General features: G+C 55.7%; 1 protein-coding gene across 3 annotated transcripts in view; it reads left to right on the top strand.

The window, feature by feature from the left end:
* AGAP3 (ArfGAP with GTPase domain, ankyrin repeat and PH domain 3) overlaps window positions 1–20,102 on the top strand; it is a 108,052-nt gene that overhangs the window by 67,052 nt on the left and 20,898 nt on the right. For all 3 annotated transcript variants that reach the window (XM_064408002.1, XM_064408056.1, XM_064407942.1), the window contains 2 exons: window positions 1,242–1,346; window positions 5,931–6,096. In XM_064408002.1, the coding sequence (XP_064264072.1) occupies window positions 1,242–1,346; window positions 5,931–6,096 (271 nt within the window). The remainder of the gene's footprint in view (window positions 1–1,241; window positions 1,347–5,930; window positions 6,097–20,102) is intronic.

Here is a 20,102-nt window from a genome sequence, read left to right as displayed (position 1 = left end):
TGGCTGCCCGAGCCCCGAGCTGGAGGGCTCGTGGGGACTCCTGCCTGTTGTGCACCATTTATTGCTGATTTCACGGTCACGTCTGGCAGGGTTGTGCCCCCACCACTTTGTGCTGGGCCTTTGCACCGTGCAGGCGCAGCAGCTCAGTCTCCAGGCACTGGGATGGGGCCCCCAAATATGCCAAGGCTGGCAGGGCTGACACTTTCTGCCCAGGGTTTTGAGGAGGGGCTGGCCCGGGGCCCAGATTTTTGCCAAGTTAGGAACAGGCAGTCTGGGTGTCTGTCCAGACAGCACTTTCAGAGGTGCCAGGCCTGACAGTTGGTAGAGCCAGCTTTTTCCCAGACTTTGTTACTCATTCCTACTTTTGTCCCCCCATGCTGTGCTTCCCTCCCTGCCGACAGAGTGCTTGATGTGCTCTCCCTGCTCCAGAGCCCCTGCACCTGGTGTCTTGCCCCAGCTTCCTTCTCCCTCTCCACCTTTGTCCTTACCTGATACGTAATAAATTGCTGCTGGAGGTAGATTCCTGGGGAGGCAAAAATGAATGGGGAGAGGATGGGGGTCGTGCTGTGAGCTTTGGTTCAGATCAATGGAGTTGGGTCTGGGTTACCTGAGTGCAGTCATTTCCTGGCCCTGGGAGTGTGGTGCCAGCGACAGCAGGGTGGGTCTCAGGTAAAATCCTGATGGGAAAAGGGGATAACTCTGACTCTCAGCTGCCCAGGACCTGCACTCCCTCCTGGGATGTGTCCATCCCTACTCTGACAGCTCTCAGAATCACTAGCTGGCGAGAGAATGTGCATCCCTTGGGAGACCTGTGTTTGGAGTGTTATTTCTCAACTGGCCCCTGCCTGTCCCCAGTTTTCCCTGCCTTGACCATCCCTCTGCACTTTGGGTGGTGGGAGAAGGTCTGGGAGCAATCTGTGTCTGTGGTGGTTGCCCTTCAGCATGGGAAGAGTGGGTGGTTTGGGACACCAGAGGATGTGATGGGTCCCTCAGAGGACCTGAACATTGGTGTTGACACGTGGAGACCCTTATCCCTGAAAGGAAGGGGCTGTCTGTGGGACTGGGGGGTTGGTATGGAAAGAGTGCAGCCCAGGGAGTGTGGGAAAGCCAACCTAGAAGATGTTTTCTTGAGTCTGCTCGTCCTTTCTTCTCAAAGACCAGTGTCCAAGGGGCAGTGTTGGAGTGGAGCATGAGGTGCCTGGATCAAACACCATCTGACACTCGTGACTCTTCTCTTTTAGGGCATTCTCCTCAAACGCAGTGGCAAGTCCCTCAATAAGGAGTGGAAGAAGAAGTACGTGACACTGTGTGATAATGGGGTCCTCACCTACCACCCCAGCCTGCACGTGAGTACTGGGCTGAGAGGGGGAGCAGGGTGGGACAGAGCAGTGTCCTTCATGCACTTGCAGCAGCTGTCATGGCAGAGAGGGGCTGGGGAAGAGTTTGGTAGCAGATGGAAGATCTGGGCTCTGCCCTGTGCAGGCGTTCAGCGTTGGCCACCTCCCAGGCAGCATTTTCAGCAGACCAGGTTTTTACCAGGGTCAGGGGGAGACTCTCTCCTGCAGGCCATTTGCTCAGTGCTAGGCTGGTGGAAGCAAGCTCTGTGCAGGATTGCCCTGGGAAGCTGCAGTTCTCTCCTGTTTGCCTGCTCAGCCCATTAAAGCAGGGCCTACCTTGCAGCCGGACGAGGAGCAGGCAGAGAACTCCTTGCAGCTGTGTCTGATGTGCCATTTGGGTGTGGAATAATTTTCCTGGCTGCTGGGTGTTGGGTAATGGAGACGAGGTGCCTGTGCAGAGGCGCGCTGCCCCGGTGCCGTCTGATCCCCCGCTCCTCAGGCACGCAGCTGCCGCCCCATCCATCTCTGTCGCCTCCCCACTGTGGGGCTAATGGCTTCTTCCCTGTTCCCTCTTGAGCACAGTTTGCTGCTGTGGCAGCAGCCACGGACAGACACACCTGTGACACAGGCCCAGCACCTCTGCCAAGGGCGTGCTGCCGCAGGACAGACAGACGGGCAGTGGCTGGGGGGCACACGGTGGTTTAGGGGGCTGCAAGGAGGAGAACAAGGTGCTGCAGCTCTTGTGAATGTTTCCAGGCCCTCGGTGTGTCCCTGATCTCTTCAGATGTGGGGTATTGGAGTGTCCTGAGCCTCGGAGTCTTTCTCCTCATTGCTAACCCTGCACTGTCACTCCAGGGTTTACCATGCTCAGTTATCCAGCTCCAGAGCCCCTGGACCCTGACCCAACCATTGCATTTCCTTTCTCTAATTTTTTGGAGCTTTTTCTTAGAGTTCTCAACCCCCATACTGTAGTCTGCAGTTCTCTAACTTTGTAACCCCAGTTTTTGGTCTTCACATCACCAAACCAGGAGGGAGTGGCTGCTGCTGCCATCTCTGCGTGTGTGCTCACCTGTGCACCTGTGTGTATGGGCTTATCACATTTCCACCATGGAAATTACCATGCTATTACCATCAGCTGTGGAGGGAGAGCAATTTCTGGGCTGTTGTTTAGCTCCTCTCAGATGCTGCTGCTGCCACACACCAGGTTTCTCTCAGTTTTTCACCATTCCTTCCTCAGGGGGTGATCGAGATTGATGCCACTTGCTTTCCATCCTGCACTTCAGTGTTTCATTTCATTACTGCATTGCCCTGGGAAAAAATCTGGTTTGCTTCCAGCTGGTGCCACTGGTGATCCACAGCCCGTTGCTGAGGGTGGTGCCAGCTGGGCCTCTCCTGCCTGGTTTCCACGAGGAGCTCTGAACCTTGCCCCTGAGACAGGAGGTGTATTGCTGGGTGTGTTTACCCACAGCGAGGGTGGATTACCCGTGGGCACAGAGCATGGGGCTGCCCAGCCTGTCTGCCACAAGGCTGGGGTTCTGTGTGCTGCCCTGGGGCATCGCCTGCCTCGCAGCTGGGGAATGGACCCTGGCACCCACCCTCGTGTCCCACTGCCTGCTGCAGTTCTGGCAGCATGACCCACAAAGCCTCTCTGCCTCCCTTTCCCTTGGGTACCTGGTGTACAGCCTGCTTGGAAGGGGTAGATGCAGGAGGAAGAGGTAGTCCAGAGGAGGATGTCCCATTGTAGCTGCTCCTCCCCGTCCTCCAGAGTGAATCAGGGGGTGCTGTGGTGGGTCTGTACCCACCCTGTGGCCCAAGGCAAAGCTCCCATGTCCTTTTCCAGGATGACACAAGCAGAGCACGTTAGGGATGGAGCAAACCTGTTCTCCTGAGGATGGGCACATGCTCTTCAATCACTTCAGTGTGGCAGCAGATCCCAGGCTGGCTGGCACAGGGTGGGGGAGCTGTGGGCCAGAACTAACCACAGAGTGCCAGCCAAGGGGACATGCAGCATCCAGTTCTTGCCATGGAATGGGAAGTCCCAGCTTCTTCCCTGCCTGTGCTGCCATGTGTCTGTGGATGGTGGAATTCTGGGTGCAGCAAAGGAGTCCCTGAGAGCAGACTGAGCCTTGCAGGAAGAGTCTTCCCTGTCCATCAGGATGTTCAATGCCCCAGAGCATTTTTGTGCTCTTTTTGAGTTCCCAGTGGCTGTTCCCTGGCATGAGTCCTGGCTTTTCTTCTCTTCCATCTCTGTTACATTCTCTCTCTGTCCCTCTTGGGGTGGGTGTCAGGACCTCAGGGATCAGCAGCCCTAATTTATTTCTCTGCCAGTGCACATCTGACCAGGTGTGTCCATGCCCCATTGGGTGGAGGTCAGGGCCTGGCTCTGGCAGTGCTGATTTTACCAACCAAAGCTTCCTGGTGGAGCTCTTCATCTGTTTTTGGGAGTTCATCACTCAGCCTATGTCTGGATCTGGATCTGGATCGTGGTACCTCCAGCCCAACTTGAAAGTTTCCTCAACAGGAGTCAGGCGTAAACTCTGGGTTTTCAGTCACAGGTTGGCAAACACATAGTGGTGAGCTGGCCCTGGCCCTGGAATTGCTTTCCTGATGGAAGCAAATCTGCCTTGAGCACCAGCCTGGACTCACCAGCTTGGGAACTGTGGGGCAGTGGTGGGCTCCTGCCCTGAGGTGCCACCTCTGCCTCTGCACTGGAGCAGTTGGTGGTTTCAGGGACAAGCAGGATGCCTGGAGATGAAGGCAGGAGTGCTGGGGGCCTGATCCCTGGATGCAGCAGGGCTTTCCTTGTTGCATTTATGTTCTACCTTTCTGTAAGTGTGCTCAGTGAAAGGAGAACAAGTTGTGTGAAGAGCCTGGTGCAGCTTCCCATCACTTCCCAAAGCCTTGGAGAGAATTCTGCTGCTGGGAAGGTGCGTGGCTGAGCCCAGGCTCGCCGGCCGCGCTGCACAGAGCCAGGGAAGCAGCTCCCATTTTGCAGCCAGTGGAGCCATTCACACAATCACCTTCTGTTAATTCTATCTGCAACATCAATTAAATTGTTTGTAGAAACTAATTGAATGTGGCTTAATCACACATCTTAATAGCTTTCCACGCTTTGAACTCGTTGTTAATTCCAGTAATAAAATGAAATGAGAGAACTGGCTGGGTAATTAGCGAGGAGGCTTGGGAAGAAATTGCTGTTTTATGGTAGGTAATAAAAGCGAGCGGCAGTGACCGCTCGCTCCGGCAGGCAGCCGGCGACCGCGGCACTTGTGCTGAGTGAGGGAAAATCCTCCAGCCCCTCGGAGGGTCCTGCCCAGGGCTGGCAGCAGCCCTGCACCCAGCTGGGCGCAGCTCGGTGTGCTGTGTGCTTGGGCTGGCCGTGTCAGGGCACGCAGGGTACCGGCTGGGGAGTGCCAGGTTGGAGGCCAGGCTGCCCGGGGGCGTGGGGGTGCTGCCCCGTGTCCAGGTGTGCTCTGGGGGCAGGATGCCTGCAGGGGGGTCAGTGGGGAGACAGGAGCTCAGACCAGGTGTGAAGGTGCTGTGGGAGACTATGACCCTTGCAAATAGCTACCTGAGAGCACAGAGAGCCTGTGCAGCCCCTGTCACCCGCTTTTGGGTCCAGGATGGGAGGATTGTTGCTCTTAAACTGAGCTTGTTCTTGTGTTTGTCTTCTTAGATGTGGAAGCAGATGGGGACCATCTCTGAATTAATCTTTTTGGTGACCTCCTTGTGAACTGGAGTAAACTCAAGCCCCCTGCACCAGCCACAAGCTCTCCCTGGACAGCTGTGGCTTCTCTCCTGATGGCAGCAGAGGAGCCCAGGGATGGTGTCCCCAGTTCCCTGTTCCTCCCAGAGCCTTGAGCTCCAGTGTTGGTCCCTGCTCCCTTGGGATCTGACCAAGAGTTTCCCCCTGTGACATTGGTTGGGTCTTCCCCTTCTGAGGGCACAAGCCCAAGGAGGAGCTGGCCTCATCAGAGAGGGCTGGAGAAGAACCACAGTGCCCCAGGGGCAGGGAGGGGTGAGAGACACAGGAAGGGATACAATGCTTGGGAGAGATTGGGAGTCTGCACCCTCATTCTGACTGAAAGCTGAAATGCTCTTGGAAGACAGGGCAGAGTGATAGTTACAGACTGCACATGGGCTTTTGGTTGTATAATGAATTGTCTGCCAGAAGAAGTGGTGGAAGCACCAAGTTTGGAGTAACAGGGAGCTCTGCAGGTGAATGAGCAGTTACCTGAGTTCTGTTGTTTTGGGTTTCTCTTAGCCCAGCTGTGACCTGAGGGAATTTTTAGGTATCCTATTGCTTATGCTGTACTCATATCATATTATATAATGTCATATCATATGTCATTATATCATATCATATGCTGTTGCAGGTGAGTGCTGAGATTAAGCAAGGATGACAGGGAGGAGGAGGAGGTGCTGGCCAGCTGTGTGCCCTTTGGCTCCATGTGGTCTCTGATCCCCAGCCGTGCTTTCCCAAACGGGCTTGTCCTGGCATCCAGCAGGGCCTAGTGCTGATTCTGAGGATGGGGGAGCTGAGCGTGTGTGGCTGGGGCAGGGCTGATCCTCCCCCCTTGTGCTCTGCTGCAGGACTACATGCAGAACGTGCACGGCAAGGAGATCGACCTGCTGCGAACCACGGTGAAGGTCCCGGGCAAGCGGCTGCCCCGGGCCACGGCGGCAGCGCCCAGCGCCAGCCCCAAGGCCAACGGGCTGGCCAAGGACAGGAGCAGCTCGCAGCTGGCAGGAGGCACAGGTAGGAGCTGGTGTGGGTGGCACAGAGCCAGCAGCTGTCTCTGCACAATGCCCCAGCAGCCCTTAGCTTTGCTGAGCTGGTGACAGAACCCCTTCTGGAGTGTCTGGCTTTCACCACCCTCAGGGAGTCCCTTTGGTGGGTGTTGGCATTTCTGTGCAGGTCCCAGGTAAGCTCCCTGGGTAATCCTTTTAGGATTTTACAGGTAAGAGGTAATACTTGTAGGATTTTGTGCTGGTTGGCATCCAGGACAGAAGAACGTCAGAGGGTTTAACTGCAGTGTGAACCCCTGAGGAATTTCCTCACCTTGAGGAGAGTGCTGAGGCTGGTGAGCTGCGGCACATGGTGGAAGCTGCTGCTCCCTAAACCAAAGGAAATCCCAAGACTCTTGGTTCCTGACAAGTTCTGTTTCTTTCTGGTTTTGGGACCCTCTTTCCTCCTTACCTTTCCCTGGAGAAATGGTGAAGATCTGGTTTGGGACCATCACTCTGTGTGCACACTGAAGAGTTGCCCCAGAGTGTGGTGAGGTGAGACTGGGAGGCTGGCTGTCCCTCTGGCCTCTCACAGAGTTCCTGTCACACTCCTCCTCTCATGGAGTTCCTGCCATGCTCCTCTCACTGCTGCTGCCATGGGAGGCTCTCACCCTGCCAGGGGGAACTGCTGAACCTGGGGCTGTCCTGCTCACATTTCCCAGAGCCTTTACTGCATCCTTGGGGCTGGTGTCCTTGGCCAGGGTGGGCAGTTCCCACCTGCCTTTATCTCAGCTAGCTGTTGGCACAGTCTGGTGCACAGGTTATGGAAAAAGCTCTGTTGGGGATGCTGAGGGTGGTGCTGCTGATCACAGAAATTCTTCCAAATCCAGTACTCAGGGTGAGCTTGGGTGACACATCCCCATCTGGTTCACTCCTGCTCTGTGCCCCAGCTCTGCCCCGTGGCCAGATGCTGTCAGCACAGAGCTTCAGAGTGACCTGGGGCTGAGGGGAGGTGGGATGCAGCTGTGGTGAGTATCAGGAGCTGCTGGAGTCCTTGGCATCACACACACAGAGACATGGACAGGGAATGGGGCAAGTAACATCACTGCTCACATGGTGCCAAGGAGGGCATCACAAGCCCTCCCAAACCCAAACCACTGTTCTTAGTAAGTTAGAAGTCATCTGTGGGTAAACTGTCAGTTCTGACCAGGGCTGTGCAGCTCTGCCTGTTCCTTGCCTGGGCTCTCCACTGTACACTGACACTCTTCCACCACCTCCACCCGCACTCAGCGTTCCCCAGCATGGGACAGTTCCTGAGTCTGGGCAGGGACACTTCTCTGCCTGCCTGTCAGAGGTGCTTTGTCTGAGCTCTGACTTAGCAGAGGTATCAGAGCTGGGGGAAGGATTCAAACCACAGAGGATCTTCTGCTGATGTCAAACCAGCTGCTCACACAGCGCCGTATCCTGCTTCCAGCAGTCCTCTCAGTCCTGCTGGGCTCAGGAGCAGGTTGGGATGTACCTGGATTACTGGGATGTACCTGGATTACTGATCCCTGCTGCTGGAAAACCAGTGCCAAGGATGAGTACAGTGTGAGAGTGCCCCTGCAGTTTGGGCCAGGGGGCTGGAGCAGTTGCAGAGGGTGGGCTGGAGCTAGAGCAGTTACACAGGAGAGGAGATGCAATGTCCTAGCAAGGGGGAAATGAATGTTGGAATAGTTTATCTGGAGAGCAGTTGGGCTGAGCACTGCCTGAGCCTTTAGAATGAGACCAGTTTCCTGTTCAGATGTGCTTTAGCCCAGCTTGCAGGTGCTGCTGGCAGTGTGCAGGGGGGGGACCCTGTGGCACTCCCACATGGTCACTGCCATGTAGGCTCTGTGCCTTTGGGATCCCCTGTCTGCCCTGGGCCCTCCAGCAGAGCAGTGCTCTGGGCTGCCCAGACTGGGTGTCCACACAGGGCTCAGCACCAGGACAGCAGCTTTACCACAGGTGTGAGTCCTGTCTTGGCTCAGGCTGTGTCTGCAGTGTCAGAAATGCTTTTTGTCTGGTACACAATCAGTAAAGGCTTTTCTGAGGCTTTTTAAATCCCTCTCTGATGCCTCCAAGCCCCATAGCAGTGGATGCAGTCACTAAGTGCACTGATAGGACACAGACTCTCTGAGGTGATGTGCTCTTATCCCTGTGCAATGCCCAGGGCTGGATTTAGGGTTGATGGAGAATCTGCCTGCCTTCAAATCAGCAGTGACCTCACAGTTTTGCCACCTTTGGGACTGTGGATGAGATTGTTACTGGATCCACTGGGCATCTCTCATCTGACACATATTTTGGGACCTGGAGGAGAAGCACTTCAAAGTTTGCAGTTCTTTGTCAGTCACAAGTTAATCTTCAGAGGACACAGACTTTGGAGACATGAGGGATTTGCTGTCTTGCCCCAGGAGTCTCTGGGCAAAGCCAGGTGGCCAGTGGTTAGAGTTCAGAGCAAGTGTCTGGTTCCTCTGTGAGCTGACCTCTGCAGAGGTAAGTGACTGTGCTGGCTGATGTCCACTGCAGTGTCTTTACCTGGGGTGAGGAAAGACCAAGAACACAGAGGGCAGAAGAAATAAAAAATGAAGTCTCACCTTGCCCTGTATGTGGATGAAATACATGAGTGCAGTGCTCTGGTGAGGATCCAGAATAACTCCAAGGCAGGTATAGACAGCTTCATGCTAAGTACAGTAGGAGTGAGGAAGGGACTTGTGTGTGTGAAGCCAGTGGGGGCTCTGTGCACCAGTATTTAAACCATTCAAGAAGGCAGCTTTACTGCAGTTAAGCTTGGTTTTATTTTGGGTTGGCTGAGTTCTCATTGTCCAGAGGAGGCCATGGAGATGCTCCAAGGGCTGGAGCCCTCTCCTACAGAGAGGGCTGAGAGAGCTGGAGGTGTTAACCTGGAGAAGAGAAGGTTCCAGCGAAGACCTTAGAGCCCTCCAGTGCCTGAAGCTGGAGAGGGAGCTTGGACAAGGGCCTGGAGTGACAGGACAAGGGGGAATGATGTTATAGTGAAGGAGGGGAGGTTTAGATTGGATATTGGGAAGTTCTTCCATGTGAGGGTGGTGAGGTCCTGGCACTGGTTGGCCAGAGGAGCTGTGGCTGCCTCATCCCTGGAAGTGTCCAGGGCCAGTTTGGACAGGTCTTGGAGAAGCCTGGTCTGGTGGAAGGTGTGGCAGGGGATGGCCCTGCAGTGGTTGGGCTGGAGAGGGCAGGAAAGGGATGAGCAGATCTGCCAGAGCTCACAGGTGCTGTGGCCTGAAGGCAGGTATTCATGAGAGGTGTGCCACTGCTGGCTCAGGTGTCTCCTTCACATCCCTGCTGCTCCTCTTCCCACTGGAATGTCTCTTCTCCTGCCCTCTCCCTCACAGCCCCCCAGGTGCATCCTTGCTATGGTTCCTCAGGCTCACCTGGCCTCGTGCTGTGCTGCATCACACGTTCCTGGCTCCAGGAACAAGGGCAGCTCCTATCAAAGTGCAGGTGGGATGAAAAAGGACTTCAGTTGAGGGAGGAGAGATGGTGGCACGAGACAGTGTCAGTCAGCACAGGAGCCTAGCCTCAGCCCAGCTGAGCCTGGGTTCTTGCTTCACAGAGGTTTGTAGGGGCCTGCTCCAAAGGGGAGCTGGCCAGGGAGGTGCTGGGCTGTGTCCATGGCACCTGTGACAGTTGGTACGTGGCACGGAGCACAGCAGCTGCCTCTGCAGCTCCCTGGTGGCAGAGGCTGTCGAGAGCTCAGCACTGGGAAGCCTGCCTTGAGTGGGAAGTGAAGAGAAGTGCAGGAAGAGCTGCAGCAGTGCTGAGATGGTTGTGGTTGCAGGCAGCAATTGGAGGTGTTGCCAGCAGCAGACAGAGATGGGACTGAAGGAAACAAACATGGGGGAGCCAGAGCAGTAGAGTGAAGGGAGCAGGCTAAAGGGGAAAGTTCTGCTCCACTGTGGGGGGCTCACAGGGGATTCTCCAGCTTGCTGAGCACCATGAGTCTCCCGTGGGATGCAGTGCCAGAGAGCAGACATGTCCTCAGCACTGGGCAGGCTGAGCAGGACAGGCCAGTCGGACTCAGCACGGAGTTGTGAGCTCAAGCTCTGGAGGATTTTGGGTGGGGACTGCTGCTGGCCAGTTCCTTCAGCCCGAGGAACAACCTGCATGGTCTGACACGTGTGTTGGGGCCAGTGCCAGTGTGAGTCCTCTTCCTCCTCCTGCTTCTGCAGCAGCACTCCTGCATCTCCAGGGAGAGCTTTTTGCAGAGTGTGTGGTGCTGGGAGGCACTGCTTGGGATGCAGGGCTTGGTTGATGCTCCTGTTTGTCTGAGGTGATGAGGGTCCAGCTGTCCCTGGGCCGAGTTCTGTGTGCTGGCACCGACTCCTGGCTCCACAGCACAGGACAGGGAGCCATCGGTGCAGAGTGTGGCAGCGTGCACGTCTCTAGGCCTCTGTGCCCATCCCTGGGGCTCTGTGCCCGTCCCTGAGCCTCTGTGCCCATCTCTGGACCTCTGTGCCCGTCCCTGGGCCTCTGTGCCCGTCCCTGGGCCTCTGTGCCCATCCCTGGGGCTCTGTGCCCATCCCTGGGTCTCTGTGCCCGTCCCTGGGGCTCTGTGCCCATCCCTGGGTCTCTGTGCCCATCCCTGAGCCTCTGTGCCCGTCTCTGGACCTCTGTGCCTATCCCTGGGTCTCTGTGCCTGTCCATGGGCCTCTGTGCCTGTTCCTGGGGCTCTGTACCTGTCCCTGGGGCTCTGTGCCTGTCCATGGGCCTCTGTGCCTGTTCCTGGGGCTCTGTGCCTGTCCCTGAGCCTCTGTGCCCATCTCTGGACCTCTGTGCCTATCCCTGGGTCTCTGTGCCTGTCCATGGGCCTCTGTGCCCGTCCCTGGGGCTCTGTCCTTGGGGCTCTGTGCCCGTCTCTGGGCCTCTGTGCCCATCCCTGGGGCTCTGTGCCCGTCTCTGGGCCTCTGTGCCCATCCCTGGGCTTCTGTGCCCGTCTCTGGGCCTCTGTGCTCGTCCCTGGGGCTCTGTGCCCATCTCTGGGGCTCTGTCCCTGGGGCTCTGTGCCCGTCTCTGGGCCTCTGTGCCCATCCCTGAGCCTCTGTGCCCATCTCTGGGGCTCTGTCCCTGGGGCTCTGTGCCCGTCTCTGGGCCTCTGTGCCCATCCCTGGGGCTCTGTGCCCATCCCTGGGTCTCTGTCCCTGGGGCTCTGTCCCTGGGGCTCTGTGCCCATCCCTGGGGCTCTGTCCCTGGGGCTCTGTGCCCGTCTCTGGGCCTCTGTGCCCATCCCTGGGGCTCTGTGCCCATCCCTGGCCTCTGTGCCCATCCCTGGCCTCTGTGCCCGTCTCTGGGCCTCCATGCTGGACGCGCTGGTGGGAGGGAGCCCGTGCTGGCCCCAGTCACTGCAAACAGGATGGCAGGGCATGGTGCTGGGTCTCGAGCAGCTCGGGGTCCTCTCTGGCAGCTCCGTGGTGGCCTCTGGAGCGGGGCTGGCAGCGTTTGCAGGCGGCTGCGGAGCCGGGGCCGGGGCCGGGGCCGGGGGAGCCCCGCGCTGGCAGGGCCCCCCCGCCGGGCCCGTGCCCCCCGATGCTCTTCCTCTGCAGAGTGAGGGATTGGCTCCCCCAGGCCGGGGTTGCTGAGCCTGCTGTGATCATGTCACGTCGGGCTCCGTCGATGTTAACATCTCATTATCTTTGTTACTGTAATTACATTATCCGCTGCTTTATGCAGAATTATTCTCCGAGGACTAATTGATGGATCCATGTTTAATTCATTAATCATTAGCATCAAATTCGACAATTACAGTGCACACTGATTGTGGAATTTCAAATGTAATGAGGGAAGAATTAACAAAGAAAAGGGAAAACCTGTTTCCCTGGCACACCGCTGCTCGCCGTGGGGGACAATGACATTGAGGGAAGAAGAGCAGTGAGAGCAGGGTGGTGCAGGTCATGGCAGACAGGAGGCTGGTGGATCATCTCCTGCCTTTCTCCTGGTTGTGGCTGCACGACAGGTTCTTCAGGTCAGAGCAGGGTCATTAATCTACAAAATAATGGAAATGGGGACTCGGGAGGGAAAGCTCAGCTCTGACTTGTGAAACAAAGTTGGTTTTGCTTTCCCCCCCACCAGCAGCTGGGGTCACCCTGCCCTGGCGTGTGTCAAGGAGCATCCCAGGTTAAGCTGTGCCCCACACTTGGCAGGGAAGGCTGGATGGACTCTGGTGTCCCCGGGACTGGCCCGTAGTCCCACGGCTGCTCTGTTCCATGCACACGAGTGGCTCCGCCTGTGCTCGGTGTGTCCTGTGCTCTGCTCAGAGGCAGGGTCCTGTCCACTGTGCTCTTTGTGGTGCTCCCTGGGAGCTGGGCAGCAGAGGGAAAGCCAGAGCAGGGCCCCCAGTGCCCCCCCTCCAGCCTGAGGGGCTGCTTGGGGTGGGGGCAGTGCCCATGCACAGCTGGTTCCGTGCCAGCTGTGGGGACACACCCTCCCTCCCTCCAGCTGTGATTTCTGCTTGCTCACTTGCCTTTCTGTAGAGTCTGACTGTAAAAGTCCAGTGTTAGTCACTGTGTCCACCAAGGGCAGGGGCTGGGAGTGGATGATCTTTGAGGTCACTTCTGACCCAAACCAGACTGGGATTCTGTAACTCAGACATGGGGATGCTGAGCTGAAAGGAAAAGGGTGAGGGTCTGTCTGTTCCTCAGTGTGGGACTTCTGCCCTTCCCAATAATATGTTAAAGGGTTGTTTGTAGTCTGAAGATGAAGCTGAGATGAGAGATTTACTAAAATTTATCTGTAATTAATATTTTGCATCATGAATCATGTATAAAATACTGCAAATTCATATGTATATTATAAATATTATACATTCACCATTACAGTCATACAGTAACCTCTTGCTAATGTTTATCTGCATGTCTGAAGGTGGAGGATGAATCCAAATGTGAGGTTGAGCTGCTGGTTTAAAGTTTTGCATTGAGTAGAAGCTGGAATTGTCAGGACTCTGTGGGAAGAGGAGGAGCAGCCAGTGGCTGCAGCCGGGTGGGATGACACAGGTGGGACAGGACCAGCAATCCTTGGTGCCTGGTTCTCGTGCTGGACAGAAGGCTGGAGGGCTGAGATTCTGCTGGTCAGAATGGCTCCTGCTCTTGGAACAGGCAGCTCCAGGGCTGTGTGAGCAGGGAGGGGTCCCTGGAGGGGATCGGAGCACGAAGGGAGCTGCTGGTGCTTCCCCCCTCCACACCCAGCTCTACCTGCCCTCCCCAGGGGGAAAGCAGACACCGACTTTCTCTGACCCAACAGTGTGATCACTAACCCTAATTAGGGGTAATTAGGGAGTTGATGCACTTATTCCTTACCAGATCACTAAGGAGCTGTGCAGTGCAGGGCTGAGCAGGGAAAAGGCCTTGGAGAAAGGAAGGAGGAGAGGAGCAGGGAGGGAGAAGCACAAGGCAGAGGAGTGCCATGGTGATCAGAGCCCTGCCCAGGGCTGGCCAAGGTGTCCAGGGCAGCCAGGAGGGCACAGGGCAGCCAGGGAGGCACAGGCACCCAGGTGGGCATGGGGCAGATAGCCAGGCCTGGGGGCTGCAGCTGTAGCTCTCAGCATCCTCAATTCTGGAACATCTGGCTCAGGTTCCTTGCGTGGGGCACCTGGAAAAGCTACAGGGGCGTAATTAGTGGCCACCTGTGAAAATCTCAGTGTAAATAACTTGCCTGGTGCTGCCAGGGAGGGCTGGGCTGGAGGGGTGGCCGGTGTTCTCCAAGGTGGACTGGGAGCCTTCTCCAGCAAACCAAACTGTCTCATCCATACAGCCCAGGCTTGGCTGCAGGAGGGAGAGGGGCCAGGGAGTGACTTGTTACAGGCCACAGAGTCCTGCTCTTTGGTGTCACACAGCCCCAGCTCATCCTGACCACAGGCAGCAGCTCCAGGGGTGAGTCTGTCTGGGGCTGCCCCTGCCATCAGCACACAGGGCCTTTGCTGGGTCTGCACAGTGCTGCTGGACAGGGAGTGTCCCAGAGCAACGTGGGAAAGCTCATCGCTAGCAGGCAAGGGGCACAGCCATCCTCTTCTCCAAACAGCAGGGCTTGCTCCATCCCCTGGAATTATGCACCCCAGGAGGTTGTGCTGCTGCACACCAAGCAGCCTCTGTGGACAAAGCAGGCAGGGGTGGATAAAGCCTTGTATGAGTGAATGGCTTTAGAAACAGGAGTTGTGCAGGAAAATACAGCAATTCGAGCATCCCCAGCTGGCCCTTCCCCAGCTGCCCTTGGGAGCTGGGGGCAGGGGCTGTTCCTCATCAGTCACTGCAGTGCTGGTCCAGCTCCACACTCCTCAGCAAGCCCAGAAAGTTCTGGCTGTGCTCCCTTCCCTCCTGCAGTTCTGTCTCAGAGCCAGGTTCCTGCTCCATCTACACACAGATGGGGATCCATGTCGGTGCTGCTGGTCCATCTCCCACTGCCACCACAGGGATCTCAGGGATCTGTTCTGGGCTGTGTTTTAGACAGCATTACTTGCAGATTTCCTGCAGGGACTGTAAGGACACCTCTCTTCACAGTCACAGAGCAGGAGAGTGATCTGGAACACAGACCCTGCTTCCTTCATCTGCTTCTGCTGCTCATTCCCAGCACCTTGGTTCTCTGAGATAATTCTTTGTAACGTGTTGGAGAGTCACTGAGGGACCTTATGAAGTTGCACTAAAGCTTCCGTGGACTTTCTGAATGCTGGTTCCAAACAGCAGAGCAGCTCCCAAGGAGAACACCACTGTTACCCCAATCACCAAACTAAATTCAGTAGTGCCTTACGTAAAGGTGACTTGGCTGTATTGTGCTGGTGTTCAGGCAGAGTAACATTCAGATCAGAAATAGAGTATTGAACACATGCACAGACACATGCACACAAAAATGTGTCTGAGCCAATTTCACCAAGCTGGAAGCAATTACGTGCCAGATCTTTTGGGAGAAGGAATTTAAACAGGGGAAAAAAAAGTGAAGCGTAATTAGGAGTTTTAAAAGAATATTTTACCGGATACCAGAAAGTTAAAAGGAAGGTTGTACTGCTTAAAAATATGTCAGTCTTGGTGGAGAGGAGATGCAAACTGTTTGTTCTCTGTCTCGATAGTGAGAAGGGGCAGGAGCAGGCGGAAGAGGCTGGCTGCATGGTGCTGCTGTGGTTTGTGCAGCTGTATCTGTGTGTGTCTGAAAAGTGATAAAACTAACAGCAACATGATAAAGTAATGGGTAAGTGCTGAGCAGGGGCTGGAAGCTGCAGCCGAAGGAGGCTGTGGCTGTGGTGGCTGTGGCTCTGGAGGCTGTGGCTCCGTGGCACAGCCAGCTGGAGGAGGCTCCCGTGCCAGCGCTCCCGGCCCAACGTCCGCCAGCAGTGATTAATTGTGAGCAGCCCTCGAAGTGACCCTCCTGGCTTTATGGGAAGTGCTCCAGCTCCTTGTGTTTCCAGATTCACTGGCTGCAGCCACACAAAGGGCTGTGTCACCATTTGCTCTGGGCTCTCGGGGCAGCCTGGCAGCCTTACACTGCCCCACATCACACTCCGTGCCCACCAGGTCTAGGGAGGAAGTTAAACAACATTTGACAGATGGTGGTGATGAGGAATTTAGGAACAAAGTCACTGATGAAGTGAGAGCACCAGCACAGCACAACTGCTGGGGAGACCCCCCCATCTCTTTCTCTGTGGGGACAGGAGTGTCCCAGCTTACGGGGACACTAACACTGCCTGCCCCATTTTGGGAACATCTGCACAAGTCTGTCACTTCACTTCTGTTCCTTTCTCCCAGAGGAAAACCTCTCTTTCATCACTCTCACAGCTGCTTTACTTGGCAAAAACTCAGCTCCTGTGTCTCAGTTCCTGCTCCAGGTGCTGAGCACAGGGCAGCTCCCGTGTCCTCCCTGCACTCTCTGTCTTGGTCTCTGCAGCGTGGTCTCCTTCACCACCATTCCATGCCAGACTCATCTTTGCCCAGTGCTGGGTGAGCCACTGCTTGGGTGGCTGCTTCACCCTGTCACCATTGTTCAGCCTGAGAGCCATGAGAACAGTCACTGCTCACGTATCTCACCAAGTCTCTAATCCTCAATTATTCACATTCCATGGAGTTTCCACACAACATACAAATAAAAGTGATGGATCCAGCTCACCTTCCACCTTGGCTGGCACAGGAGCCTGCACTGCCATGGCTGCACGAGGAGATGCAGAACAGGGACCAGTAGAGTTACAGACAGTGAAAGGGTTTTTTTCAAGTGTATTAGGAACTAATGAATCCTAACCCCAGCATTCTTTCATTACTGTATGGGAATAATAGAATGGTTAATAAGGAAAAAAAGCAAAGTGTTCAGTGAACACTCGTATTGGTGTTTGGGAAGAGGCAGGATGATGTATCTCAGCACAGAATGATAAATTCTTCATATTCCAGCTGTAATTAGGCAGCAAATTAAACAGCAGGTAGGAGATGTGGACATGTTGGAATCAGCAAGGCTGAATTATTTAATTCAGGAATTTTAGAAGATGCGGTCAAGGTGTGGATGGTAACAGTCAGTTTTGGGGTGGAGAGGACTTCCACAGAGCTCAGGTTAATGGATTTATGTGTACACAGGATGAGACTAAAAATGATGGACAGGAAAGGCTGTAAAAACTAGGAACTGCTCTCAGAATCACCTTGTAGGAAGATTCAATGAGCTCAATATATTTAACTTACTGGAGAAAAGGTTAAGAGATAATTTCAACACCACCTGTAAATACCTGTATAGGAACAGAAATTTGGTGAGAGAGCTCTTTATCAGATAAAATGTACCAGGATCCAGTGACAGTGGCAGAAGGAACACAACTCAGGCCAGAAATAAGGCCCAGATTTCAGCAGTGAAGGCAATTAACCACTGGAACCACTCACCCAGCATCACTGTGATCTCTCTGGCACCAGCAGTGTTCAAGTCAGGCTCAGATTTTCTGACAGATCTGTCACTGTTCGGGCAGGAGTGGCAGAGGGGCAGACCTGTGAGGTGACTTTGCACTGTGCAGCAAAGCTTGGGCAGTGCAGGGGCTCCTCTGGCTCCAGGTCTGCCACTGCTCTTCCAGCAATCCTCCTCTTCCTTGCAGAGCTCGCCTTCCCTGGCCACGGAGCTGCTCCGTGGTAGCGTGGGGTGCCTCAGCTGGCAGCGTGGGCTCTGTGTGGGGCTTGGTGCAGAGCTCAGGCTGGAGGCAGACGGAGAAGCTGCAGCTGCCCGCAGTGCCCAGGCTGGCAGAGTGCTCCCAGGGCAGGATTTAGGGGGCAGCGTCACTGAGGTGCCCACTGCCAGCTTTCTCCAGTCTGCTGGGCCCTTCTGGTCACCCTCTAAACCGGAGGTGAATTGGTGTGTTGTCTGGAGAAGCATTGGCTCATCCTGTGTGTCCTGGAGCTCTGGCTGGGGAGTGGGAGGGTGCCATGGCCACCCTCCCCATGCTGCTGCCACAGCCAGCCCAGGCTCTCAGCTGTCCCCGAGTCACTGGCACCATGCAGAGTTTTTTGTCCTGATGGTTTGTACCCACCACGAGTCAGCTTTGGTAGGAGCTGGGGTGTCACTTGGTTATGAGCATGTGCAGATGTCCAAAACCATGCTCTGCAAGGGCAGCACTGAGAGGGGAGGGAGATTCCCTGTGTCAGAGCATCTGTGAGGCCCAGTGCAAGGCATGGCTCCTGCTGTGTGCAAGCTGGCAGATCCTGATGGCCCTGCTATGGAGCTGGGCTGGGAATCCTCAGTCGCCCAGCTTGGATCAGTGATTCCACACAGACGTTGGGTGTCGGCAGAGCTGGGAAGGACACCTGTCCCTCTGTCAGCCCAGAACGTGCCCCACCACGCCTGGGAGCTGTGTGGGTGCCCAGCATGGGGGCCAGCCCCAAGGAGAGCGCAGAGGGTGAAGTCTCAAATGACAGGTCTGCATCCTGGGGCTCCTGCTTGCTAGGAGCCAGCCCTTGTGTTTGGCACTCATGGAAGTTGTTCAGGAGGAAGGACCCAACAATGTCCAGGTAGCAGCAAGCAGTGCTCCTTTAGAAACCCAGCCTGACAGAGACTCCTGACTCTGGCTCTGGGGCACAGGTGGCTCTGGGAACAGCAGCCACAGGGGCTCCAGCACAGCCACCTTCCTGCCATGGCAGCTGCTGCCTCGTTGACACAGGGGTGAGGTATGTCCTCCCCAGCAGGGTGTTCACAGGCAGGCAGCTCTGCCAGGCTCCTTGGCTCTCACCTCCCTTCAAGAACCCGTTGGTTTCCCACTAGCTGCAGTTGTGTTCAGCCCAGCTCAGGGTCCTGAGCTGCTGTAGCTTTTGGGGAGGCTTTGAGCCAAATTCAGCTGCAGGCTCCAGCCAGGCTCTGGGGAGCCAGTACACTAAGGTGACTCACAATAATCCTGGTTTTTATTTGGAATAAATGATGACATGTTGGCAACAAGCGGTTGAGAGGCACAGTGACTGCTGGCTCCTTGGGACACTGTTTGGCAGACAGTTAACAGCATTAATCTGCACTGTGCTGTTGGCCTCTGCAGTACCAGAGAAAACAGGGCTAGCCCCATGCCTGGGTGTCCTCACCCATCCTGGAGCTCCTCCATCACCATCCTGAGCCACACGCTGACAGTTCTCTGCACCGTGGTGCAGCAGCAGCATCCCTCTGCCTGTCAGGGAGCAGGGCCTGGCACTCCAGAGGAAAGACCTGCCCTGTACTTGGCCGTAAACCCAGGGGGAGCCCAAAAGTTCTCTCCAGCTGGTGCCTCTTTAAAATTCAGCATAGCGTGTTCCCTGTGCCAAAATTTGATTCCTCCACACTGTAAGGGCCTGGTAGCAGCATCCAGTATAATGTTGCCAGGAAATTTTACCAGATCCTGTGTTTTATTTTGCCAAATTGCTCTTGAAAATATTAAAGAGATCCTAAAAAAGATCCTCAAGTGACTCTGCAAATGACCTCTTTCCCGACTGGTGGTGCACTTTTGGCTTACTCTCCTTTATCCTGTTCCCTGGGCAGCCACACCCTAATGAGGAATTCCCAGTTTGCTCTGATCCAGGTGTTTCCCCAGAGCATCTGGGCTGCCACATGTCATGCCTGGGAAAAGGCCATTCTGGTTTTAGGTAATTTTCCATCCAGTGCCACGTGGTCAGTTGGGCTGTACTGAAAAGGCATCAGGGAGCCATGTGAGTGTTTTTTGGAGGGCTTGAGGAAACTGACTGGGATAGGGACTTGGGGAACTGTCAGCAGTTTGGGGGTTCAGTTCCTGCAGGCCCAGAGGCATGTAGTGTTTACATGTCACTTACACGATGGACAGGGAAGATATCCAGCAGCTACCAGGATGTCACTTCCAAAGGGATGCAATTCCTGAAGCTCTGGCCTTGCTGGGAGCACCCAGCAGCTCCCTCGAGAAGCCAGAGCTGCACAGAACAATGTCTGTGAGCGAGCAGAGACTGGGCTGTGAGGGAGTTCCCCCAGCTGGGTGACTGCAGGCAGCTGGAGAGAGGTGCAGGGAGCCTGGAGGGGCTGCAGAGGCTGATGGAAGCTGTTCCTGCTTTCAAAATGGAACAGTGGCATTTGTGGCAGCCTGTGCTGCTTCTCAGAAGTGTGATGAAAGGACATGTCCTGGTGTGCTGGGGCTCCTGGCCTGGCTGGGTGAGGGAGCAGGGGTCAGATCTGCGCTCCCTAGGGCCCTGCAGGACTTTCCCCTCTGCAGGAGGAGCTTCTCCCAGGCCCTCTGTGTCTGTTCTCCCTTCTTCACCTTCCTCTGCTTCGTGGCTGTGGCCATAACCAGGGCTGGGGGCACTTGGGGCTTGGTCCTGGCAGACACTGTCTGAGCTCTGAGCATCCCAGCCCAGCCCATCCCAGCCCAGCCCAGCCCAGCCCATCCCATCCCATCCCAGGACCCAGCCCAGCCCATCCCAGGACCCAGCCCAGCTCATCCCAGTCCCAGGACCAAGCTGATCCCAGTCCCAGGAGAGCAGCGTTGTCCCTGCTTCAGCAGCAGCAGGCTCCCTCCCACGAGGAGGCAGAGAGGAGATGGATGCAGCAGTCAGGAGCAGAGCG

The sequence above is a fragment of the Passer domesticus genome, chromosome 1, assembly GCF_036417665.1.
Source record: "Passer domesticus isolate bPasDom1 chromosome 1, bPasDom1.hap1, whole genome shotgun sequence".
In the NCBI taxonomy this organism is placed as follows: Eukaryota; Metazoa; Chordata; class Aves; order Passeriformes; family Passeridae; genus Passer; species Passer domesticus.
Note: the sequence above shows the minus strand (reverse complement) of the source record. Positions and strands in the feature narration are given on the sequence as shown.